The sequence below is a fragment of the Ailuropoda melanoleuca genome, chromosome 10, assembly GCF_002007445.2.
Source record: "Ailuropoda melanoleuca isolate Jingjing chromosome 10, ASM200744v2, whole genome shotgun sequence".
Taxonomy (NCBI): Eukaryota; Metazoa; Chordata; class Mammalia; order Carnivora; family Ursidae; genus Ailuropoda; species Ailuropoda melanoleuca.
In genome coordinates this window covers 49,909,050-49,930,747 of record NC_048227.1, presented here as the reverse complement: position 1 = coordinate 49,930,747, position 21,698 = coordinate 49,909,050, and the positions used below count along the sequence as shown (strand labels likewise).

At 38.9% G+C, this 21,698-nt stretch overlaps 1 protein-coding gene across 1 annotated transcript in view; it reads left to right on the top strand.

The window, feature by feature from the left end:
• Nucleotides 1-20,123, top strand: part of FBXL4 (F-box and leucine rich repeat protein 4) — an 86,970-nt gene extending 66,847 nt beyond the window's left edge. Inside the window, exons 7-9 of the mRNA XM_034670871.1 lie at nt 2,905-2,976; nt 7,348-7,660; nt 19,578-20,123. Of these exons, the coding sequence (XP_034526762.1) occupies nt 2,905-2,976; nt 7,348-7,660; nt 19,578-19,741 (549 nt within the window). The 3' untranslated portion in view covers nt 19,742-20,123. The remainder of the gene's footprint in view (nt 1-2,904; nt 2,977-7,347; nt 7,661-19,577) is intronic.
• Nucleotides 20,124-21,698: the final 1,575 nt, after the last annotated feature.

The following is a 21,698-nucleotide window of genomic DNA, read 5'->3' as shown; positions in this document are numbered from 1 at the left end:
TAAGTGTAAAGAAAAACTTTAATGCTGTCATTTAAAAAGAAAAGAATAGGGGCGCCTGGGTGGCACAGCGGTTAAGCGTCTGCCTTCACGCCCAGGGCGTGATCCCGGCGTTCTGGGATCGAGCCCCACATCAGGCTCCTCTGCTGTGAGCCTGCTTCTTCCTCCCCCACTACCCCTGCTTGTGTTCCCTCTCTCGCTGGCTGTCTCTATCTCTATCGAATAAATAAATAAAATCTTTTAAAAAAATAAAATAAAATAAAATAAAAAATAAAAAGAAAAGAATATTCTTCCTTGGATAAAGAGGGACTTTTTAGAAAGACAACAGAATACAAACATAAATGAAAAAGATTGATATGACTATATTAAAATTTAAAATTTCATGTCTCAGAAGCTTCTATGAACAAAGCAGAAGACAAGTCTCACACTTAGAGACGATATTTGTAATGGATATAGCTGACAAAGATTGGTATCCAGCATAGAAAAAATTCCTGCAAGTCAAAAAGGAAAAAACAACCTAATGAAAAAAATCAGCAAAGGATATGATTGAGTAATTTATGGAGCAGGAAATATGAGTAGCTCATAAACATATAAAAAGACCTTCAACCTCACTCGTAATCATACTAATGCATAGTACACCATTCCATGCTCATCAGAGAGCAGAAGTTAAAAAGGATGAAAACACTATATGTTGGCAAAGGTGTAGGGACCCAGCACTCTGCATTGCTAGTGGAAGTGTTAATTGATGCAGGTACTCAGGAAAGCTATTTTGCAAAATCTAATATAGTCAAAGCATACTAAAAATCTAGAAATTCTTCCTCTGGTATGTGCTCTAAAGAAATACTATAATATGTACAAGGAAGCACATATAAGAATGGTTATTTTAACATTCTTTGTTATGGTAAAACTTATAAACGAACTATTCATCAAATGAGAGTATATGTTGTAATATATTTGCATAAGTAACAGTATACAACAGTTAAAAAGTCAGTGAACTAAAGCTGCATCAACATGAACAAATTCCTCGCAAACATTTTTGAGGAAAATGCAAAAGTATATGCGTATTTATGTAACATCCTTTATATAGAAACCATGTAGAACAATATTCTGTTTATGGATCCATAATGTATAATAAAATTATGTAATTTTCAAGCATGTTTTTAAACACTAAGTCATGATAAACGTTACCTCTAAGGGAGTATGTGAATGGTTGGAGGGATATCACAAATAGAGAAGAGGAAACAAAGAAAGCAAAATGCTAAGATCTGATAAATCTGAGTTGCAGCTACATGGGTATTCATTATACTGGATTCTATACTTGTCTGTATACTCGATATTTACCATTGTACATAGTTTAAAAATAAGTTACCAGCAGGTTACTTGAATGAAGTGTATTTCTTTTTATGATTTCTAATCCACAAAAATATGTGGATTTCTCTCTAAAAATTCTCTAATATGTTCTGGATCTTGCTCATGGGAAAATCTTATCAAACAACCTTGTCATAAGGAACTGCTATTTTAATAAAACAAACCTAATGTCATTTTCCCATCTTGTTAGTAGGTTAAAATAGCTAAGTTTTATAGAGAATCTGAAAATTAACTAATCTTCATAGATCTCTTCTAATGCCAACATTCTTAGAGCTACATGGGGTTGTCTTATAATTGTGATAAGTGGTGTTGAAACTTAAACATAAAATCATAAAATCAATGTAATCCTAATCATAAATCATAATCAAAATCATAAAATCAATTTTTTGCTTGAATTTAAAGAAACACCCAACAATGAAACAATTAGTCTTAAGTCTAGTTTTGTTCTGGGCCTGTTATTTTATTTTTGCCTTATCTAAGTTTATTTTACCTGAAATAGTTAATTATTTTCTCAATGAGAATCTTATCTGGGTTTGAACTCATGTTTTGTATTGTGATTGACACATTCTTCATCCTTTCCCCAATTGACACTTTTCAATTTCTGAACACTTGGAACAGATTAAACAGAGGTGGTCTGGTCTCATTGTCTTTTCATTAGATAGCATTGCGTTAAAATGTTTAGAAAGAAATTTTGCCGCATAAGTTTGAGTAGTTTTTTTCCCTTAATTTATGGAATTAATAAAAAAATTAATTTCTAGTGAAATTTGGATGCTTTGCATTATTTGTTGCTTATAATGTTTCGTGGCAGACATTTCATCAAAGGGAGTTAGGACTAAGTCCCATGATTATGTAGCAGTCCAGCATACCTTTGGGTTTCTTTAGTGGTGAGACCGTTATTGCACAGAATAGATGGGCTTAAATGGCAGGAACATGACTAGAAAGTGCTTACTATATATGTGCCAGTCAGCATGTTGCTAGTGACAGGTGCTCAATGGTGGTTGGTATTGTTGTCAGCACAGAGAATCCTTTGACATTAAAGTCACCAGCTCGATCCTGATTTGGGGTGACTCTATTGGCAGCTCCATCAGGCGGCAGCTGATCAGTGAATGTCAGAGCTGCCGCTGTTCTTTAGAGTGTCACCAGCCTTCTCTGGGTTTTGGCTTTTTTTTTTTTTTCCTTTTTTTTTGCGGGAGGGGCTGTTTAGCTTGTCTTACTGTTCAGTCTTAACCAGACTTTCAAACTCCTTACCTTTGGGAGATGAGCTGTGACCACAGGGCATATAGGTATCGGTAGGGCAGGCCAAACCGTATACGAGGGGGTGACTCACGTGGAAGCTAGTAATGATTACCTTGACTTCAAGCCAATCAATGGTGGGAGCACCTGGGGACTCATTAAATGGCATTTGTGGTGTCTGGAAACTTGAGTTTTGATCTCTTTCAGGGAAAGCAGTGACAGCCTCTAATGTCTAATTGACCTCTTCTCTTTGTTTCACTTTCTTTCACTTTCCATATTTGCCGCCAATGTGATCCCCGATGGCAGCAAACAGCGCTGCTCAGCATTTTGAACTTCTGTTCAGAGCTTCAGCACCTCAGTTTGGGCAGTTGTGTAATGGTAAGTATTCGAACATTCTTTCTACTTGATTCCTTGTTCTCTTTTTCTTCCCGTGGGTGAATTTTATCCTGACCCGCCCACTTCATACTCAACTGCAGCTTTTGAGATTTATGGTGAACTACTGTGTTGCCCTCTTTCAAACATTTTTCTTAAATTGGAGAGTATGTCTTTGAAATGTCGACATTATTTATCTATGAGAGCAAGGAAAGAGGTGTGTGTGGTAAAAAGAGTTTGGTTCTGCGTCAAGCCTGATGTTACTTCAGACAAGCTATTTACCTCTCTGGACTTCTTTACAAAATAAGATCAGTCATAGCCAAATGCCAGTAGTGCAGTAAGTGTGTCACAAAGCTACTTTTAGTTTTTAAGCCTGAAGTTATTTCCTGGAAATGTTGATGGTTTAGGTAGGTTTGTCTTGTTTTTTCGTTTGTTTTTGTTGTTTTTGATGTGTGTTTGTTTTGTTGTCCTTACTGGTTAAGAAAATAAAGATGGGGGCGCCTGGGTGGCATAGTGGTTAAGCATCTGCCTTCGGCTCAGGGCGTGATCTCGGCATTATGGGATCGAGCCCCACATCAGGCTCCTCCGCTATGAGCCTGCTTCTTCCTCTCCCACTCCCCCTGCTTGTGTTCCCTCTCTTGCTGGCTGTCTCTATCTCTGTCAAATAAATAAATAAAACCTTTAAAAAAAGAAAAAAAAAGAAAAAAAAGATGAGGCTTCAGAGGGGAGGGGGGTGGGGGATTGGGATAGGCCGGTGATGGGTATTAAGGAGGGCACGTATTGCATGGTGCACTGGGTGTTATACGCAAATAATGAATCATGGAACATTACATCAAAAACTAGGGATGTACTGTATGGTGACTAACATAATAAAAATTATTATTAAAAAAAAAAGATAGAAAAAGATGGGCACCCTATGGTAGAACTCAAATTTTTTTGAAATGTTACTGATCCATTAAATCCAAAAGCATAAGGACTGTTGGACTAGATAATCCTTAAAGTCCTTCCAGATTTAAAATTATGATTTTATGTGCTGCTGAAAGATTTCATGAAATGAGTTAAATTTTTTCCATCTAAGTGGCTTATGAATAATACTGAGACTCAAGGGGCAATCCAAGTCTTGGTATTTGTATGCACACTCATAGGAAGTGCATCTCCCAGGACAACTGACTGTGGAGCAATCCATCCCTCTTCACTTTCTTACCTTCTCCTTGCAAAATAGATTCAGGAGATTCCAAACCATTCCAATTTTGTGTCCGTCCACTTACTAGGAAGACCTGAGTTAGCAAGATGGTTGCAAGATCAGAGGAGTTCTCCTGGGGTCCTAGGCTTGGATTCAACCTAAAAGAAATCCCCTGTGAAAACCTTTTAGAGTTCAGTGATGGCTTCAGAGATGCCCCAAGATTTGGCCTTGTAGGCTGGAGAGGCCTGTTATGGCCACTTGTTTATCTCCATATCCCCATGTGAAAAGCATCATGGTGATTAGGCCTGATAAACCCCAACTATGGGCTCAGGCTGATGCCGGTCTCTGGAAACAAATCTTGGGAGCCCACTAACTCAGCATTAGGCTTTCCTTACTTTCGGTTAAATTCCTACCTTAGTAAGCCATTTCATGGGCTTCTGTTGGGTTCCTCTGATGACTCTTCTAGATGTACCCGATGACATTTGATGGCACTGTCTGTGTCAACAGATGAGCCACTTACTGCCACTTGGATCTTTGCTTATTTCTAGCCCACCTCTTTAGATTGGTAAGCAGCCTGTTTAATCTTGGCTATAGGTACTTTTTCTGCCTGTTATTTACCTCCCCTAACTGGAGCAACATGCTCTAGAAAAGCAGGCCTCTGACCACAGACACTTTAGATTTGGAATTACGTATGCTTGTCAGTAGAATGAGGTGTATTTTAAGTCAGCATTTTCAAGTTTACCCTTGGAATATTAGTCCTAAAAGATACTCAGTTATGGAAACATGTGTATTGGGGGACAGTGACATAGGGATTCCTGGTCAAAATTAGGAAATGATGCTACTCTGTCTTCTTCCTGGAGTTTTCAGTGGTACGTACTGCAGCAAAGAAACTGTGTGCCTTTGCATAAGCCAGTGTTTTCCAACTTTACCCGACTCCCGAACCCATTGTTCCCGAACCCATATTACTTCTATTAGTATATGATATACTGTAGAAAATGCTACTTAAGCATGACTTTTCTTTAGTATTAAGATAAATAGGCTATTTTTATTTATTTATTTATTAGAGATTTATTTATTTATTTGAGGGAGAGAGAGAGTGCAAGGCTGGGAAAGGCAGAGAGAGAGGGAAAGACAACTTTAGCAGACTCCATGCTTAGCGTGGAGCCCGACATAGGGCTCGATCCCACGATCCTGAGGTCATGACCTGAGGCGAAACCAAGAGTTGGATGCTTAATCAGCTGTGCCACCGAGGGACCCCAATAGGCTATTTTTAAATTAAAGTATGTAGTTATCAGTAAAATATGTTTGCTATTGATATTTGTTTGCCAGGAGATTAAGTTTTAAGGACTTGACATTGAAGTTCAGAAATACTACTAATATCGCTGATCCCGTAACTAACGTTGTGGCTGAAACATTCCGCACCTGTCATAGAAATACTGTTCGCATTTTACTGCAGGTCCAGGGTTCACCAGAACAGTAACACAGACAGATCTTTGTTGACACTTTAATAATACCATGTTTATTTCAGTTTCTTTTCTGTCAGTTGACCACAGGCAGGATGATTCATTTGATTTTAGTTTTGACTATCAAAATAATAGCAGTCAGAATCATGGTTTTGGAAAGTTTTAAAATTACTTCTTTGTAAAGAAGTTGATTGGCGGCACTAATTTTCAAAGCTACAGGTTAGTATAGTTTGGGTACACTCACTTAAGTAGTTATATTTCCCCCAAATCTGTTTCTCATGGTCTCCTGGATGGTTCTCCCATGCACAGTTCCTGAAGACCAGAACCTTAGAAATCATCACAACTATATCCAAGCCATCAGGCCTTAGTTCTGACTCAAAATATAGCCCAAATCTGTCCATTTCTCCAGTTCCACTGCTGCAAGCTTAATCCATGCCTTTGTCTCTCTACACCAAGCTCATGCAGGCCTTTTTGCTGGACTTCCTCTCTCTAGTCTTACCCACCATAGACGATCCTCCAGACAGAAACCAGAGGGGTTTTTGTTTTAATGTAGATCATACTTGTTTCAAACCCTCCATTGATTTCATGGCCTGATGGCCTGGCCCCTGCATAATTTCTGCCCTCACTGCCTGTCTCCTTACTCCCCTTGGGTCTCCTCACTCCCCTTGAGCCATACCCCATCCTATTTCTGTTCCTTGAATGCACCAGGTTCGTTCCTAGAAATCCCAGCAATCACCACTCCCTCCCTTCTTCCACCACACCTGACACTCTGAGCACCTGACAGGCCGATCGCCCTGTTTTATTGTTTTCACGCCACTTATCACTCTCTGAATTTATTTTGCTCATTTGTCTGTGCATCTTTCCCCAAAATGTGAACAAAGTCTTTGTGTTTTGTTTCACTGGAGAGGTGCTGGCACATAGTAGCTGAAAATACGAATAAACAAATGAACCAAAGGAAATAATAATTGGAAGTGTTAGCTATTTCGTTTCCTTTTGGATTCTGGTGATCATTTCGATACCTGATTATAAACAAGTGAAACTCTGAAGAGAAACCTGTTCAAAGAAACGTTATTAAAGCATATAAAGCCCATGGACTGAAATGTTTAATCCTTGTCTAGTAGGGGATTATCCTGTGATCAGGAAGTAAACTAGTGGACACGTGCAGTAACTGACACTAACATATCGTGATCTAAGTTATTTTTATGTTGTGTATTTGGTCCCCAAATGCCTCATTTAACTTCAAACCAGTATCATTATCAGTACTAGCAGCATATTCACACAGTATTTTAGAGCCTGGTGAAGTGCACATCTTTGTCAGGGAGATCTTCTATACCTATCAGAGTCGATGAATTATATATAAAATAGAAGAAACTAGGCCCTGTCAACTAGTAGCAGCAGCAAGGTCAAAACGGAGGGCATGCAAGAACAACACAAAACCCTCGCATTCTTTATGAAGGACTGAGGAGTTCATACTGCTTTGGGATTTAGTTCATGAAGTCCTCTGTCTGGAGTTCTGTTAGATGGATTTTTAAGCAAGTGATTCTTCCTGCTGTGTTATGAAACAGGCAGATCTGTGAAACGAGTAGGTAGGTCTATATGAACAAGAATGTGGGCCTGTTTACATGGTGGTTAAGAATGTTTTAACCTAAATAAAAAGAATGTTCTCACTTGCTTTATACAGTTTGTATTTCTGAGCGTACACGTAAGAGACTGGAATGATTTGATTTCCAGATTGAAGACTATGATATGATAGCCAGCATGATAGGAGCCAAGTGTAAAAACCTCCGAACTCTGGATCTGTGGCGATGTAAGAATATTACTGAGAACGGGATCGCAGAGCTGGCTTCTGGCTGTCCGCTTCTGGAGGAGCTCGACCTTGGCTGGTGCCCTACTCTGCAGAGCAGCACCGGCTGTTTCGCCAGACTGGCCCGCCGGCTCCCAAACTTGCAAAAACTCTTTCTGACAGCGAACAGGTCTGTGTGTGACACAGACATTGAAGAACTGGCATGTAATTGTACGAGATTACGGCAGCTGGACATACTAGGTAAGGGTATAGTATATACATTTATTTTAAAGCCTGGACCTGAAAGCAAATTTCAGACTTTTTGCAAGGGAAAAAAACCCCTTCTTGGATGTCATAAAATTTTGTCCTGATAAGACTGCTTGGTTTGAGGAAGTGCAAGATAGGCCAGTTGATACAGAGAATAATAAGTAAAAGAGTAAGGAAAATAACAGAATTGTGTAGTTGAACCTATCAGAAAGCTCTAAATAAACACTAATTCTTGGTCTAGTAAGAAGAGTGAGAATTTATATGAGCTGTGTTCTCCATTTTTATTAAAGACAGAGAAGAAATTAATCCATTTGTATAGTGAGTTATACACACAGACACACAAACACACACATACATACATGAAGCTTCCGGATGTTAAACTTGTGATTAAGGAATATTGCCAAATCTTCATTCCTGATAATTCTAGGTTTTAGGAATAGTTCTACCCCAAGGCAGATCTACTGAAAATCCTTTCCAGTTCTGGGATTCCTTGTGTCCTTATTGCAGTCCAGCAACTGGGAGCCCTGTGAGGTATTACTTCTTACTTTAGCCAGAGGTGCTGGCAACACCAGAATTATAATTGCCTGTACAGTTGGTACTTTGTGAACTCACATAGCACTTGCACTGTGTTCTCTGGTAATCTATGAGTCTTAGTAGATTAGCCCATGAAGTGCTAGTTATATCCTTTCCTGTTTATTAAACATTCAACAACAGGAAAACCTGAAGATTTTCAGCATCTGCGTTTCTGGTTTCCTTGAAAATGCACAGTCCAGGTTTGTGATACATTTGTGGATGTTGCTTATATGGTTGCATATTACGTAAGCTGCTTTTAGGCAGAAATTCTTGCCTAAAAATTTAGGGAGAAATTCTTGCCTGTGGCACGTACACTTTGGGCTAGCTACTTCATCTATGTTATATTTTCTTTATTCTTCATAGCTCGGGGAAGTGGATATCATTGTCTTTTCATAGAAGGGGCACTGGAGCCCAGCAATTAGTATGTGGCAGAACAGCAGTTCAAATGCCAGGTTTGGGCCCCAGCATAGTGAGTACTGTGTTTCCATCCCACCACAACTGCTTTTCTTGCTTATTTTTTTTTATTTTTTTTTTTATTTTTTATTTTTTTTGCTTATTTCTTTTCCTTCCCACCCACCTTCCATCTTGAATTAGTCTAGACCTTTTATAAGAAAAATATTTGGGGAAGTTCAAAAAAATGAGAGAGAATGAGGAAAGGTGGCCAGGCCCTTTAAAATTGAATCACTGATTGCATCAGACTTCGCTTCAGGGGTTGGTGGTATTGTTGGTTAATGACTGTCTTACAGCTCTCCCCCTCAAAACCTCATACAATAGAGATGAAGAGTAGTCAGCGTCTGAAAGAGATGCTAGAGAACCGCAAAAAGAGTCGGTTACACTGACCTAAAACAAGCACAGTTGTGGTGAACAGTGGGTTGGTGCTTAGGTGGCCTAACTTTGGCCAATATATGTGTGAATTACTTGATAGAGACGTAAAAGAAAAATAGGTAAGAAGTATAATGGCTTCTTTTTGAAAACATCTGTAACTTTCCTAAACATAAGAGCAAGGAAATATGGAAGGTTCCAGTCTAAGATGGCAACATAGGAAGACCCTGAACTTACCTCCACGGAACACACGTTTATACCTATTTATAGAACAATTCCTCCTGAGGGAGAACTGAGGGCTGACTGAACAGCTTCTGGACGACCAAAGATAGAGCAGCAAGAAAAACTGAAACAGTAACAAAAGGAACCCCCACCCCTGACAGTGCCAGCAGCAGTGGGGAGGGGGTTACTGAAGGACGGGGAACAGATCTCTCTGTCCTTGGGCAGAGAAAGAAAGCCTCAGGTAGAAGAGCAACTAGCATATAAAAGAGACAATGCTGGAACGCTGGGGGTCCGAGAGACTAGAGAACACCACGGTTTATGTTCCCACCCCACCTTAAAAGCTTAGACCCCAGCAGGATCTGGACACCAGCGGTTCGGGTCATCACAGTGAACCAGCGACCTCAGTGAGATGAGGGTCCACAAGCCCACATCTTGGGGGTGGTGTTGCTGAAGCATAGAAAATAAGCTGTGGGTTTGTTTTTGTTTTTTGGGATTTTTTGGTCTTGTTTCTGGTTTTGTTTTCATTTTTATCTCTTTTTTTCTTATCTCATTTTTTCTTTTATTTTTATTATTACTATTATTTTCTTTCTCTAAAAAGCCATGGTCTAAAAGAGCAATTAGTATATAAAAGAGTTGGCGCTAGCACTCCACCACACAGTGGGGGCAGCTGCTAGAATGCTCTCGGAGTGGGCAGGGCTAATGGACAGGTCTGCACTCCCCCTCCACCTTGAAAGCACAGACCAGTGCACAGTCTGGGCACCTTAATTGACTTGGTGCCTCAGTGATCCCTGGGCCCTTAGCCCATACCAGCCCCAGCTGTCCTACCAAGGCAGTCACAAAGTGGTGCACACCAGGATACCCCTGGTTAGTTCTCACTACAGCCCCAGCCTTCACACCAACGTGACACGGTGCAAAACACCCCAAAACAATCCAGGCCCCCCTGCTTTGGCTTCAGATGACTTGCTAGGACACGCACAGTGCAGAGTGCTTCAGACCGTCTTGGCTGATGTCTGCTTCAGATCCAACCACCCTGCCGGGGTGCCTCCTGTGTGGAACACCCCAGGTACCCAAGGCCCATGCCTGCAGTGATTTCAGCCCGGGACGCCCCCTTTATGGAGCACCCCAGAACACTTCCACCCTTGCTGGCCCCAGCTCCAACTGCCCAGCCAGGGCACCTGCTCCATGGAACGCTATGGGACAACCCAACTTGCACCCGATTCAGTTTCAGCTGTCCTGCCAGGACATGTTTTGTGGAGAGCCCAGGGACCACATTTTAGCTTTAGTTGTCCTGCCAAGATGCCCCCTGCATGGAATGCCACAGGACCTCCCGTCCTGTCCTCCATCTCAACTACAGCTGCCATTCAAGTCACCCTCTGTGTGGAGAATCCAGGAACACCCCCAGTTTATATCCATTTTTGCTTCAGCCGTCTTTCCAAGGTACCCTCCGTGTGTGGAGCCCCGCGTCCCCCTTGCATGCACCCACTTTAGTTTCAACCATCCTGCTAGGGTACCCTCTGTGTAGAGAGCTCAGGAACCTCCTGGCCTGCACACTGCATCAGTTCCAGCCACTCAGCCAGAGCACCCCCTGCACAGAACACCCCAGGACACCCTGGCTTGCACCCAGTTCAGCTTCAGCTGTTCTGCTAGGGTGCCCTCAGTGCATAGAACCCTGGGACACCCTGGCCTGCATCCACTTTATCCTGACAGGGCACTCACTATGTGGAAAGTACCGGGACCCCCCCAGCCCATGCCAGCCACAGCTCCAGCCAGCCAGCAAAAGTCATCAAGCACGCAGTCTACATAGAGAATGACCAAATACAAGACCATTCCTTCAAATTTGGGAGAAGTAGCTATTCAGCCTAATCCATAGAAACATAGAAGGTCAAGAAAATGGGGAGACAAAGGAACATGCTCCAGAAGAAAGAATAAGAAAACAAACAAACCTCAGAACTAAGTGAAACGGGAATAAACAATATGCCTGAGAAAGAATGTGAAGTAATGTTCATAAAGATCACCAGGCTGGAAAGAAGAGTGCAAGAGCCCTGTGAGACCTTCAGAAGAGATACAGAGCATAAACAAGAACCAGTCAGGGTCGAAGAATACAATAACTGAAGTAGAAAACACACTGGAGGGAATCAATAGGTTAGCACTTACAGAAGAATTTATCAGAAATCTGGAAGACAGGGTAATGGAAAGCACCCAAAATGAACATTGAAAAGAGAAAAGAATTTTTTAAAATGAGGATAGTTGAAGAGATCTCTTGGACAACATCAAGCACACAAATATTTGCTGTACAGGGGTCCCAGAGGAAGAGAGAGAAACGGGTAAAAAACTTATTTGAAGAAATGATAGCCGAAAACTTCCCTAACCTAGGGAAGGAAATAGACATCCACATCGAAGAGAGTTCCAAACAAGATGAACCCAAGGAGGTCCACACTACAACACATAGTAATTAAAATGTCAAAGGTTAATGATAAAGAGAGAATCTTAAAAGCAACAGAGACAAAAAGTTGCTTACAAAGGAGAACCTACAAGACTATCAGCTGATTATTCAGCAGAAACTTTGCAGGCCAGAAGAGAATGACATGATATCTTCAAAGTGCTGCAAGGAAAACACCTATAACCAAGAATACTCTACTCAGAAAGGTTGTCATTCAAATTTGAGGGAGAGATAAAGAGTTTCCCAGACAAACAAAAAATAAAGGAGTTCATCACCACTAAGCCAGACTTACAAGAAACGTTAAACGGACTTCTTTAATGGAAAACAAAAGGCCATAATTAGACATAAGAAAATTATGAATAAAAAGATGTAAAATAGGACAACATATTCGTAAAACATGACAAAAAAGAAAAGCTTTTTTTTTCTTTTTCTGTTTTGTTTTTAGAGTGTGTTTGAACTTAAAGATCATGAAATTAATATAGACTGCTGTATACTTAGGATGCTATTTATGAACCTCATGGTAACCACAAACCCAACCCTGTAATAGATACACAAAAAATAAAAGGAAAGAAAATCAAACATAACACTATTGACACTCATCAATCCTAAGGAAAGAGAGCAAAAGAAGGAAGGAGCAGAGGAGAACCACAAAAACAACCAGAAAAAAAAATAATAAAATGACAATAAGTACATGCCTATCAATAATTACTTTAAATGTAAATGGCCAAAATGCTCCAATCAAAAGACATAGGTTGGCAGAATGGATTAAAAAACAACAACAACGACAAAAAACAATAACAGACTCATCTTTATGCTGACTACAAGAGACTCACCTCAGACCTAAAGACACATACACTGAAAGTGGTGTGGAGAAACATTCACCACGCAAATGGAAGTGAAAAAAAAAAAAAGAGGGTAGCAATACTTATATCAGACAAAATAGACTTTAAAACAATGACTGTAACAAGAGACAAGGGCATCACAATGAGAAAGGGATCAGTCCAACAAGAAGTTGTAATACTTGTAAATACCTCTGTACCCAACACTAGACACCTAAATACAGAGAGCAAATATTAGTGGACATAAAGAGAGAAATTGATGGTAATAAAGCAATAGTAGCAGACTTTAATGTTCCACTTACATCATTGCGTATATCATCCAGGCAGAAAGTCAACAAGGAAACAATGTCTTTGAATGACACGTTGGGCTAGATAGATACATACAGAACATTCCATCTGAAAACAACAGAATACAAATTTTTTTTTGACTGCACATGGAACATTCTTCAGAATAGATCACATTAGGCCACAAAACAAGCCTCAATAAATTTGAGAAGATTAAAGTCATACCATGCATCTTTTCCAATCACAATGGTATGAAGCTAGAAATAAATCACAAGGGAGAAAAAAAGCTAGAAAAGACAAAGACACCTGAAGACTAAACAGCATGATGCTGAACAACCAAAGAACGGGCCAATGAAGCAATTAAAAGACTTTTTAAAAAAATGGAGGTAAAGGAAAATGAAAATGTAATGATCCAAAATCTTTGGGACACAGCAAATGCAATTTTAAGGGAAATATAGAGTGATACAGGCCTACCTCAAGAAACAAGAGAAATCTCAAATAATCTAACCTTACACCTAAAGGAACTAGAAAAAGAAGAACAAACAAAACCCAAGGTGAGTAGAAGAAATAGATGAAAGATCAGAGCAGAAATAAATGATATAGAGACCAAAAAAAAAAAAGTAGAAAAAAAAAATGAAACCAAGAGCTGATCTTTGAAAAGATAAATCAATAAACCCATAGCCAGACTGATCAAATATAAACAAGAAAGAACTCAAAATCAGAAATAAAAGAGAAGTAACAACTGACACAACAGAAATACAAAGAATTATAAGAGGGTACTGTGAAAACTTATATGCCAACAAACTGGACAACCTAGAAGAAATGGATAAATTCCTAGAAGCACATAGTCTTCCAAAACTGAACCAGGACAAAATAGAAAATCTGAACGCACCAATTACAAATAACAAAATTGAATTGGTAATAAAAAAATTTAAAAAAACTACCAAAAAGTCCAGGATCAGAGACCACAAAGAAGAAGACTATGGGCCAGTGTCCCTGATGAACATAGTTGCAAAAATCCTTAACAGAATATTAGCAAACCGCCTACAACAGTACATTAAAAAGTTCATTCACCATGACCAAGTGGGATATACTCCAGGGATGTAAGGATGGTTCAGTTATTTGCAGATCAATCAATGTGTGATACACCACATCAACAAAATGAAGGGTAAAAATCATATTATCTCAATAGATGCAGAAAAAGCATTTGACAAAATTCAACGTTCATTCATGATAAAAACTCTCAACAAAGTGGAATGAACTTACCTCAACGTAATAGTAATAGTTAAATGGGGAACACCCCGCAATGTAATAAAGGCCAATATGAAAAACCCACAGCTAACATCATATTCAATGGTGAAAAACTGAGAGATTTTCCTCTGAGATCAGGAAGAAGACAAGGGTGTCCACTCTCACCACATTTATTCAGCATAGTACTGGAAGTCCTGGCCATAGCAATCAGATAAGAAATAACAGGCATCCATATTGGTAAAGAAGTTTATTTGGACTATTTGCAGATGACATGATCCTATACATAGAAAATCCTAAAGATTACACAAAAAAACTACTAGAAGTAATACATGAATTCAGTAAAGCTGCAGGATATGAAATTAGTACCCAGAAATGAGTAACAATTCTATACACCAATTATGAAGTAGCAGAAAGAAAAATTAAGAAACAACACCATTGACAATTGCACCATAAAGAATAAAACACCTAGGAATAAACTTAACAAAAATGGTGAAAGAACTGCACGTGAAAACTATAAAACACTGATGGAAGAAATTGAAGGTGACACAAATAAATGGAAAGATATTCCATGCTCGTGAGTTGGAAGAATTAATATTATTAAAATGTCCGTATTTCCCAAATCAATCTAGATTCAGTGCAATCCCTTTCAAAATACAAAGAGCATTTTTCACAAAACTAGAACAAATAATATATTTTTTAAAGATTTTATTTATTTATTTATTTATTTATTTATTTATTTATTTATTTGACAGAGAGACAGCCAGCAAGAGAGGGAACACAAGCAGGGGGAGTGGGAGAGGAAGAAGCAGACTTCCAATGGAGGAGCTTGATGTGGGGCTCGATCCCAGGACCTTGGGATCACGCCCTGGGCCGAAGGCAGACACGTAACAACTGAGCCACCCAGGCACCCCTAGAACAAATAATATTAAAATTTGTATGGAATCACAAAAACCCTCAAATAGCTAAAGCAATCTTGAGAAAGAGCAAAGCTGGAGGTATCACAATTCCAGATTTCAAGATACACTACAAAGCTGTAATCAAATCAGTATGGTACTGGCACAAAAATAGACACATAGATAAATGAAACAGAATAGGGAGCCCAGAATAAAACCCACGATTATATAGTCGATTAATTTACAACAAAAGAGACAAGATTATACTATGGGAAGAAGTCTCTTCAACAAACAGTGCTGGGAAAACTGGATGGTTACATGTAAAAGAATAAAACTGGACCACCTTTTAATACCCTACAGAAAAATAAACCCAAGTGGATTAAAGACCTAAATGTGAAACCTGAAATCACAAAAATCCTAGAAGAGACCACAGGCAGTAATTTCTCTAACATCAGCTATAGCAATATTTTTCTAAATATGTCTCCTAAAGCAAGGGAAACAAAAAAATTGGAACTCCATCAAAATAAAAAGCTTTTGCACAGCAGAATAACCCATCCACAAACCGAAAAGATAACCTACTGAATGGGAGAAGATATTTGTAAATGATATATCCCATAAGGGGTTAATATCCAAAATATATAAAGAACTTAGTATCAAAAAAACAATACAATGAAAAAATGGGTATAGAGGACCTGAATAGACATTTTTCCAAAGAAGACGTACAGATGGCCAATAGACACATGGAAAGTGTTCAGCATCAGTAATCATCAGGGAAATGCAAATCAAAACCACAATGAGATACCACCTTACACTTATTAGAATGACTAAAATCAAAAACACAAGAAATAAATGTTGGCGAGGATGTGGAGATAAAGGAACCCTCGTGCACTATTGGTGGGAATGTAAACTGTGTACAGCCACTGTGGAAAACAGTATGGAAGTGCCTCAGAAAATTAAAAATAGAATTACCATGTATGTTCCAGTAATTCCACTACTGGGTGTATACTCAAAGAAAACAAAACCACAAATTCAAAAAGATATATGCACCCCTATGTTTATGTGGCATTATTTATTGTAGCCAAGATATGGAAGCAACCTATGTGTCTATCAATAAAAAATGGATGAGGAAAATGTGGTATATAGATACACAATGGAATATCACACAGCCCTTAAAAAGGATGAGATTGTGCCAATTTTGACAACATGGAAGGTATTATGCTAAGTGACATGTCACACGAAGAAAGATAAATAACATTATTTCTCTCATAAATGGAATCTTAAAAAAAAAAAGGAGTAACAAATGAATAAACAAACAAAAAGCAGAATCAGACCTGTAGAGAACAAACTGATGGTTGCCGGAGGAGAGTGGTAGAGGGAATGGGCAAAATGGGTGAAGGGGAGTGGGAGATACAGGCTTCCAGTTCTGCAGTGAATAAGTCACAGGAATAAAAGGCACAGAACAGGCAATATAGGCAATGCTGTTTAGCATTGCATGGTGACAGATGGTAGCCACAGTAGTGGTGAGCATAGCATAATGTTCAGACTTGTTGAATCATTGCCACTATACCTGCAGTTACTGTAACATTGTGTGTCGACTATACGCAGAAAAGAAGAGCAAGGAAGTATCCTTATTAGGCCAAAACAAATTATAGGTGGAAGAGGGCCATCATGCAGATGATAGAACATCTTATTTCGAATACAAAGAACACAGAAAAAATATCAATAATAATAATTAACGTTAACAGCAATGTTACTGTATGCTTTATACTGTTGTGAGCATATATTAACTGATTTAACCCTCCCAACAACTGTATGAGGTATATTATAGCCACAGAAGTGGAAACGGGCTGAAACAAGTTACATGATTTGCCCAGGGTCTCGCGGCTAGTAAGGAAATTCGAATTTGAATCAGAGGCATGCTCCTAAACCACCATGCTGTATTTTCATTCCTTTTTTTTTTTTTAAGATTTTTATTTATTTATTTGACAGAGATAGAGACAGCCAGCGAGAGAGGGGAACACAAGCAGGGGGAGTGGGAGAGGAAGAAGCACTCATAGCGGAGGAGCCTGATGCGGGGCTCGATCCCATAACGCTGGGATCACGCCCTGAGCCAAAGGCAGACGCTTAACCGCTATGCCACTCAAGCGCCCCTGTATTTTCATTTCTATTGTTGTCTTATGGTTTCCTTTTATCCTTAAGTGTTTGAATCCACTAAAAAAAAAAAAAAAGGTTTCTTAGTTAAACCCCAAGCTAACTGATTATTTTGTCATTTTGTGATTGGAACATGTGAACATTAAGTGGCATACCTTCTTCAAAAGCTAAGTAAGATACAGTCCCTACCTTCAGAGAGTTTATAACCTGGCAAAAAAAAAAAAAAGGGGGGGTGGGGTAAAACAATATATAAATAACTTAAATGCAAGCCAGAAGCAAGTCCATTTTGGAGCTCAAAGTAAAGAGAGTACGTATGATTAAAGAAATAAGAAAAAGTTTAATTAAAAAGGTTAATAGGTATTTGAAAGGTATCCTTGAAAAGTAAATAGGAAATAGGGGGAAGAGAGCATTTTAAGCGGAATGAATAGCGTGAAACAAAAGCATCAGAGTTAAAAATACAGAGTATCTTCAGAGAATAGACAATCTAATTTGACTTAGAACGTTAGTATAATGGAGGCTTTCACAGAGAGTTTTGAACACCGGCATGAGGAATCTGCACAGAATTAAACAAGGAAGAGCTATTACCAGGTTTTAATTCAGGGCATAAGTGATATATTTAGAGCTTTTTAGGGATATTAATCTAGAAACAAGTGGCAGGTGAATTGGAGAGGGAGGAGATCAAAATCAGGGAGATTAGCTGCAGTAATCCTTCTAATAAGGGTCTAAACGGGGGTGATGGTATTGGGAAATTAAACACCAGCCTTCATTCTTTCATTTATTACATACTTAGTGAGCATATACTGTGTCAGGCATTGTTGCCAACACTGGAGACGGGTCGGTGAACAAGATAGATGCGGCCCAGCCCTGAAGGAGCGAGCCGACTGGGAACATACTGTGTCAGGAGTGGGTAAGAAAACAAAAGCACATGGTGTCTCCAAGCATAACACAGGGCGCCCTAGCCAAGGTCAATTTTCAGTCTCCCGACTGCCTGCCCTGACATTCTCTTAGGCTTTTAGGAACTTCTAATTTATCAGGAAACTCAGATTCTAATGACCAAATAGAAAATGGGTGTGTGAAAAACACTACATGGCCAGGTGTCTCAGCTGAGGTTCTCAGAGCTTGTATAACGGAAACCACGCACTAGCATATACAGAAGGGAAAGAAAATGATTATGGAGATAGAGGTGGCTCTCTGAGGTCCACAGAATAGGAGCTCTATGGTCAGACCCCAGGAGAGACGAGAAAACCATCAAAAAGCAAGAAAGCTGTTTTTTCTTTTTTCTTTCTTTTCCTGTCCTTCGCGCTCAGGCACCGGCCCCTTGCCCCCTCGGCCCCTGTACACTCAGAGGTACTCATGTCTGCTTCTCCCTTTGGCTTTGCCTTGTTCTTTTCTTGTCATGCTGGCCATCTCTGTCTTTCTAGGTACACATGGCTAAATAGGACAGCCCCAGCCAGTTTTTTGTGTCTTTAGTTTGAGAGATCTGTGGACACTGAAGGCTTTACTGAATTCCTATTCTAAATTCCCAGGAGAATCTGGGGGCCAGTCACAGTCAAGATAATAGTATAGTTGCCACTTCTGGAGCCCATGGCAGGGAGGAGAGTCGAAAGGATTTCTCAGGGAAAAAGGCATAGGTTAACTTTATGGTCCCCATCACGATAGGTGTGTATATGTGATAGGATTGTGATTTTTTTTTCTCCCTAGAAAACCTGTAGTTAAAGCAAGGTTTGTTTTACAACAGATGATATCTTAAAGCCTAATGATCTTTGGTATTTATTGAATACCTGCTACATAGCAGGTGCTTTTCATAATGTATGTAATTGAGCTTCTATCTGAATGTCCGTAGTGTCTTCACATCGAATGTGGGCTACGCAATACTCAGCATCCATCATCCGAATTCCAGGAATGCTGTTTTATACCCACCACTTACTGTAAAACTTACCAAATTGTACTTTAGTTATTTGTTTTCAACTTCGGTGAGTGAGCTCCTTCCAGCAGACGCGGGTCCTTCCCGTCTTTGCATCTCCGGTGCCTGACGCAGAAGTTTCTGCAGGGTGATTGCTCAGTACTTGCACTGCGTGGAGTATGAGGTGGAATTACTGTACACATCGCTGTCTGATTTGACCCATAGGTTGAGGAAAACTTGGGTGACGAAAACAGGAAAGTCTGGAGAGCTGACTGGAAGGGGTAGGAGGGAGGAATGAAGACAGTGGGTGGAGTATTGACAAAATCCAGGTCCTAGGTGCCAAAGTGGCTCAGAGAATTCAACTTGTATTATTTGCAGAATTATTGCAGTATGTCTTTTGTTTAAAGAAATACTTTTACTTTTTAAAAGGCAATTTATTTTAAGTGCATTTTAAATAATAAATAGGAAAGGGGCTCTTCGTCAGGACATTATATAAATATTATATTTATGGTGTTTTGTTTTGTTTTAACAGGAACAAGAATGGTAAGTCCAGCATCCTTAAGAAAACTTCTGGAATCTTGTAAAGATCTTTCCTTGCTTGATGTGTCCTTCTGTTCACAGATTGATAATAGAGCTGTGCTGGAACTCAATGTGAGCTTTCCAAAAGTGTTCATAAAAAAGAGCTTTACGCAGTGACTTAATATGTGTTCTATAATAAAATCAATGCGCTTTTGTAGGGTTTTATTTTAGGGTTGGTTTTGTTTAGTTCTTATAATGGTGGGAATGTCTTAATGTTCCATTAAGGCATTTGTAGATTTTGAAGAAAAATATGAAATTGTCCATTAAATCAAGTAAAAATGTAAACAAGTATTTTCATAAAATATTGCAAGCACTTTTCTTGAAGAGTATGTGAGTGGCTCACATTATTTTTACCTTCTGTTAATCAGTAATATTATTCTTTAGTCAGTAATTACATGTGTAATAAAAGAGTAATATGGAAACCTTTTAACTTATTTTTAAAGGAACATGTTGAGCCAGAAAGTATCATGATATTTAAAAATAAAATTAATTTTTCACACCTCCATGTCAGGATGTCTTATTAATAAGCATTATGACCTGGCCAGTGTTTTGTTTGGGTATATACAGAATTTCCAGAGTTAGCTGGAGAAACTCATCATGCTGTGGTTATTTTTTAAGCTGATACATTAACTCTCCGACCTGAAAATTTTAGTTTTTCCATTTTTCTTCTGACGTATTTATCTGTTTTACTAGTGGGTAATACCAGTATAAATATATGAGCATAATCAAGAACAGAGGTAAACTACTAAAGAAAATAGCTTTCCAACCATTAAGCAGGTGCCTTAAAATTTTGTCAGAAGAAAGGTTTAAGACTTCTGAAATATCTGTGGATTTCATTCATATTTTTTTTTCTGTGCCCTAGCACCTTAAACAATTAGAAATCTGTTACAGTGGAGGAAAAACAAACAACATTGTTTGTTAAATAGTGAATTGATTTAATTCTGCTAAGAAAGGAAACAGAAAATATTCGGCAGCATGAAAAGACAAGGCTGTTTTGTAAGTGTATGGGGTAACAAAATTTATTTTCCCACATAGAGCAAAATGTTAAATTCCAACTTCACATCCTAGAATAATCCTGTAGAACTCTGCTGTCCAGTATCGCAGCCACTAGCCATGTGTGGCTATTTATTTAATCGTAGTTAACTGAAATGTAATTAAAAATGCCATAACTCAGTTGTGTGGGCCGCGTCTCCAGTGTTCGGTAGTCACCTGAGGCTAGTGGTTATCATATTGGACAGCATTACTCTAGAATTTCTTGTAGTCATTTAAGCAAAAGCACATTCAGCTAAAAAATTAGCATGATTCATGTATGTCTCTAGGAGATTTTTGAGGGTATTCTCAACAGTACATATATGAAAGCACTTTTCCCCTCAAAGTAGTTAAGCTAGTGAATTTATACATGTGACAAATATTAGGCATTCAATAAATACTTTTTGAATGAGTAAGAATATATTATTGAGGCCATATAGTGTGTCAAACTTTAAAAAGTAAAGGTTATAAATTATTACTCGCAGTACTACTGTGCTTATTCGTTTATAGAATATAAAGAATGTAATATTGTGACATTGAAATATTAAAATAGTAATACGGTCTCCTCCACATAAACCATCTGTATGAGGATTGCTGTCACGTGTATGACCCGTTCTATCTTCCGTTTTATGGCGGAGGCAAGGGGAGTTGGGAAAGGGCTGGGTTGACCTATATTTTTACCTTCACGCACTTGGATTTTCTTTTCACTCACAAGTGGATGTAAGCATTTTAAATGTTTTATCCGGTGGAACTTTTAGGAGGATGAGATTTTTAAATTGCCTACCAACTGGGTGAAGTGGTACTTTTATCTTAAATTAGCAGCTGGCATGGAGCTAGTGCTTACTTTGTGCCAGACACTGTCTGTGTGCTCTGCGTTTCCGAAGTCACTGGATCTTCACAACAGTGCTCTAACATAGATACCATTACCTACTCCCACTTACAGTGGAGGAAACTGAGGCAAAGAAAGACTAAAGAACTTACGTCCACATCGCTGCTAGTGGCAGAGCCATTATACGCGCCTTGGACATCTGGCTTTAGAGGCACT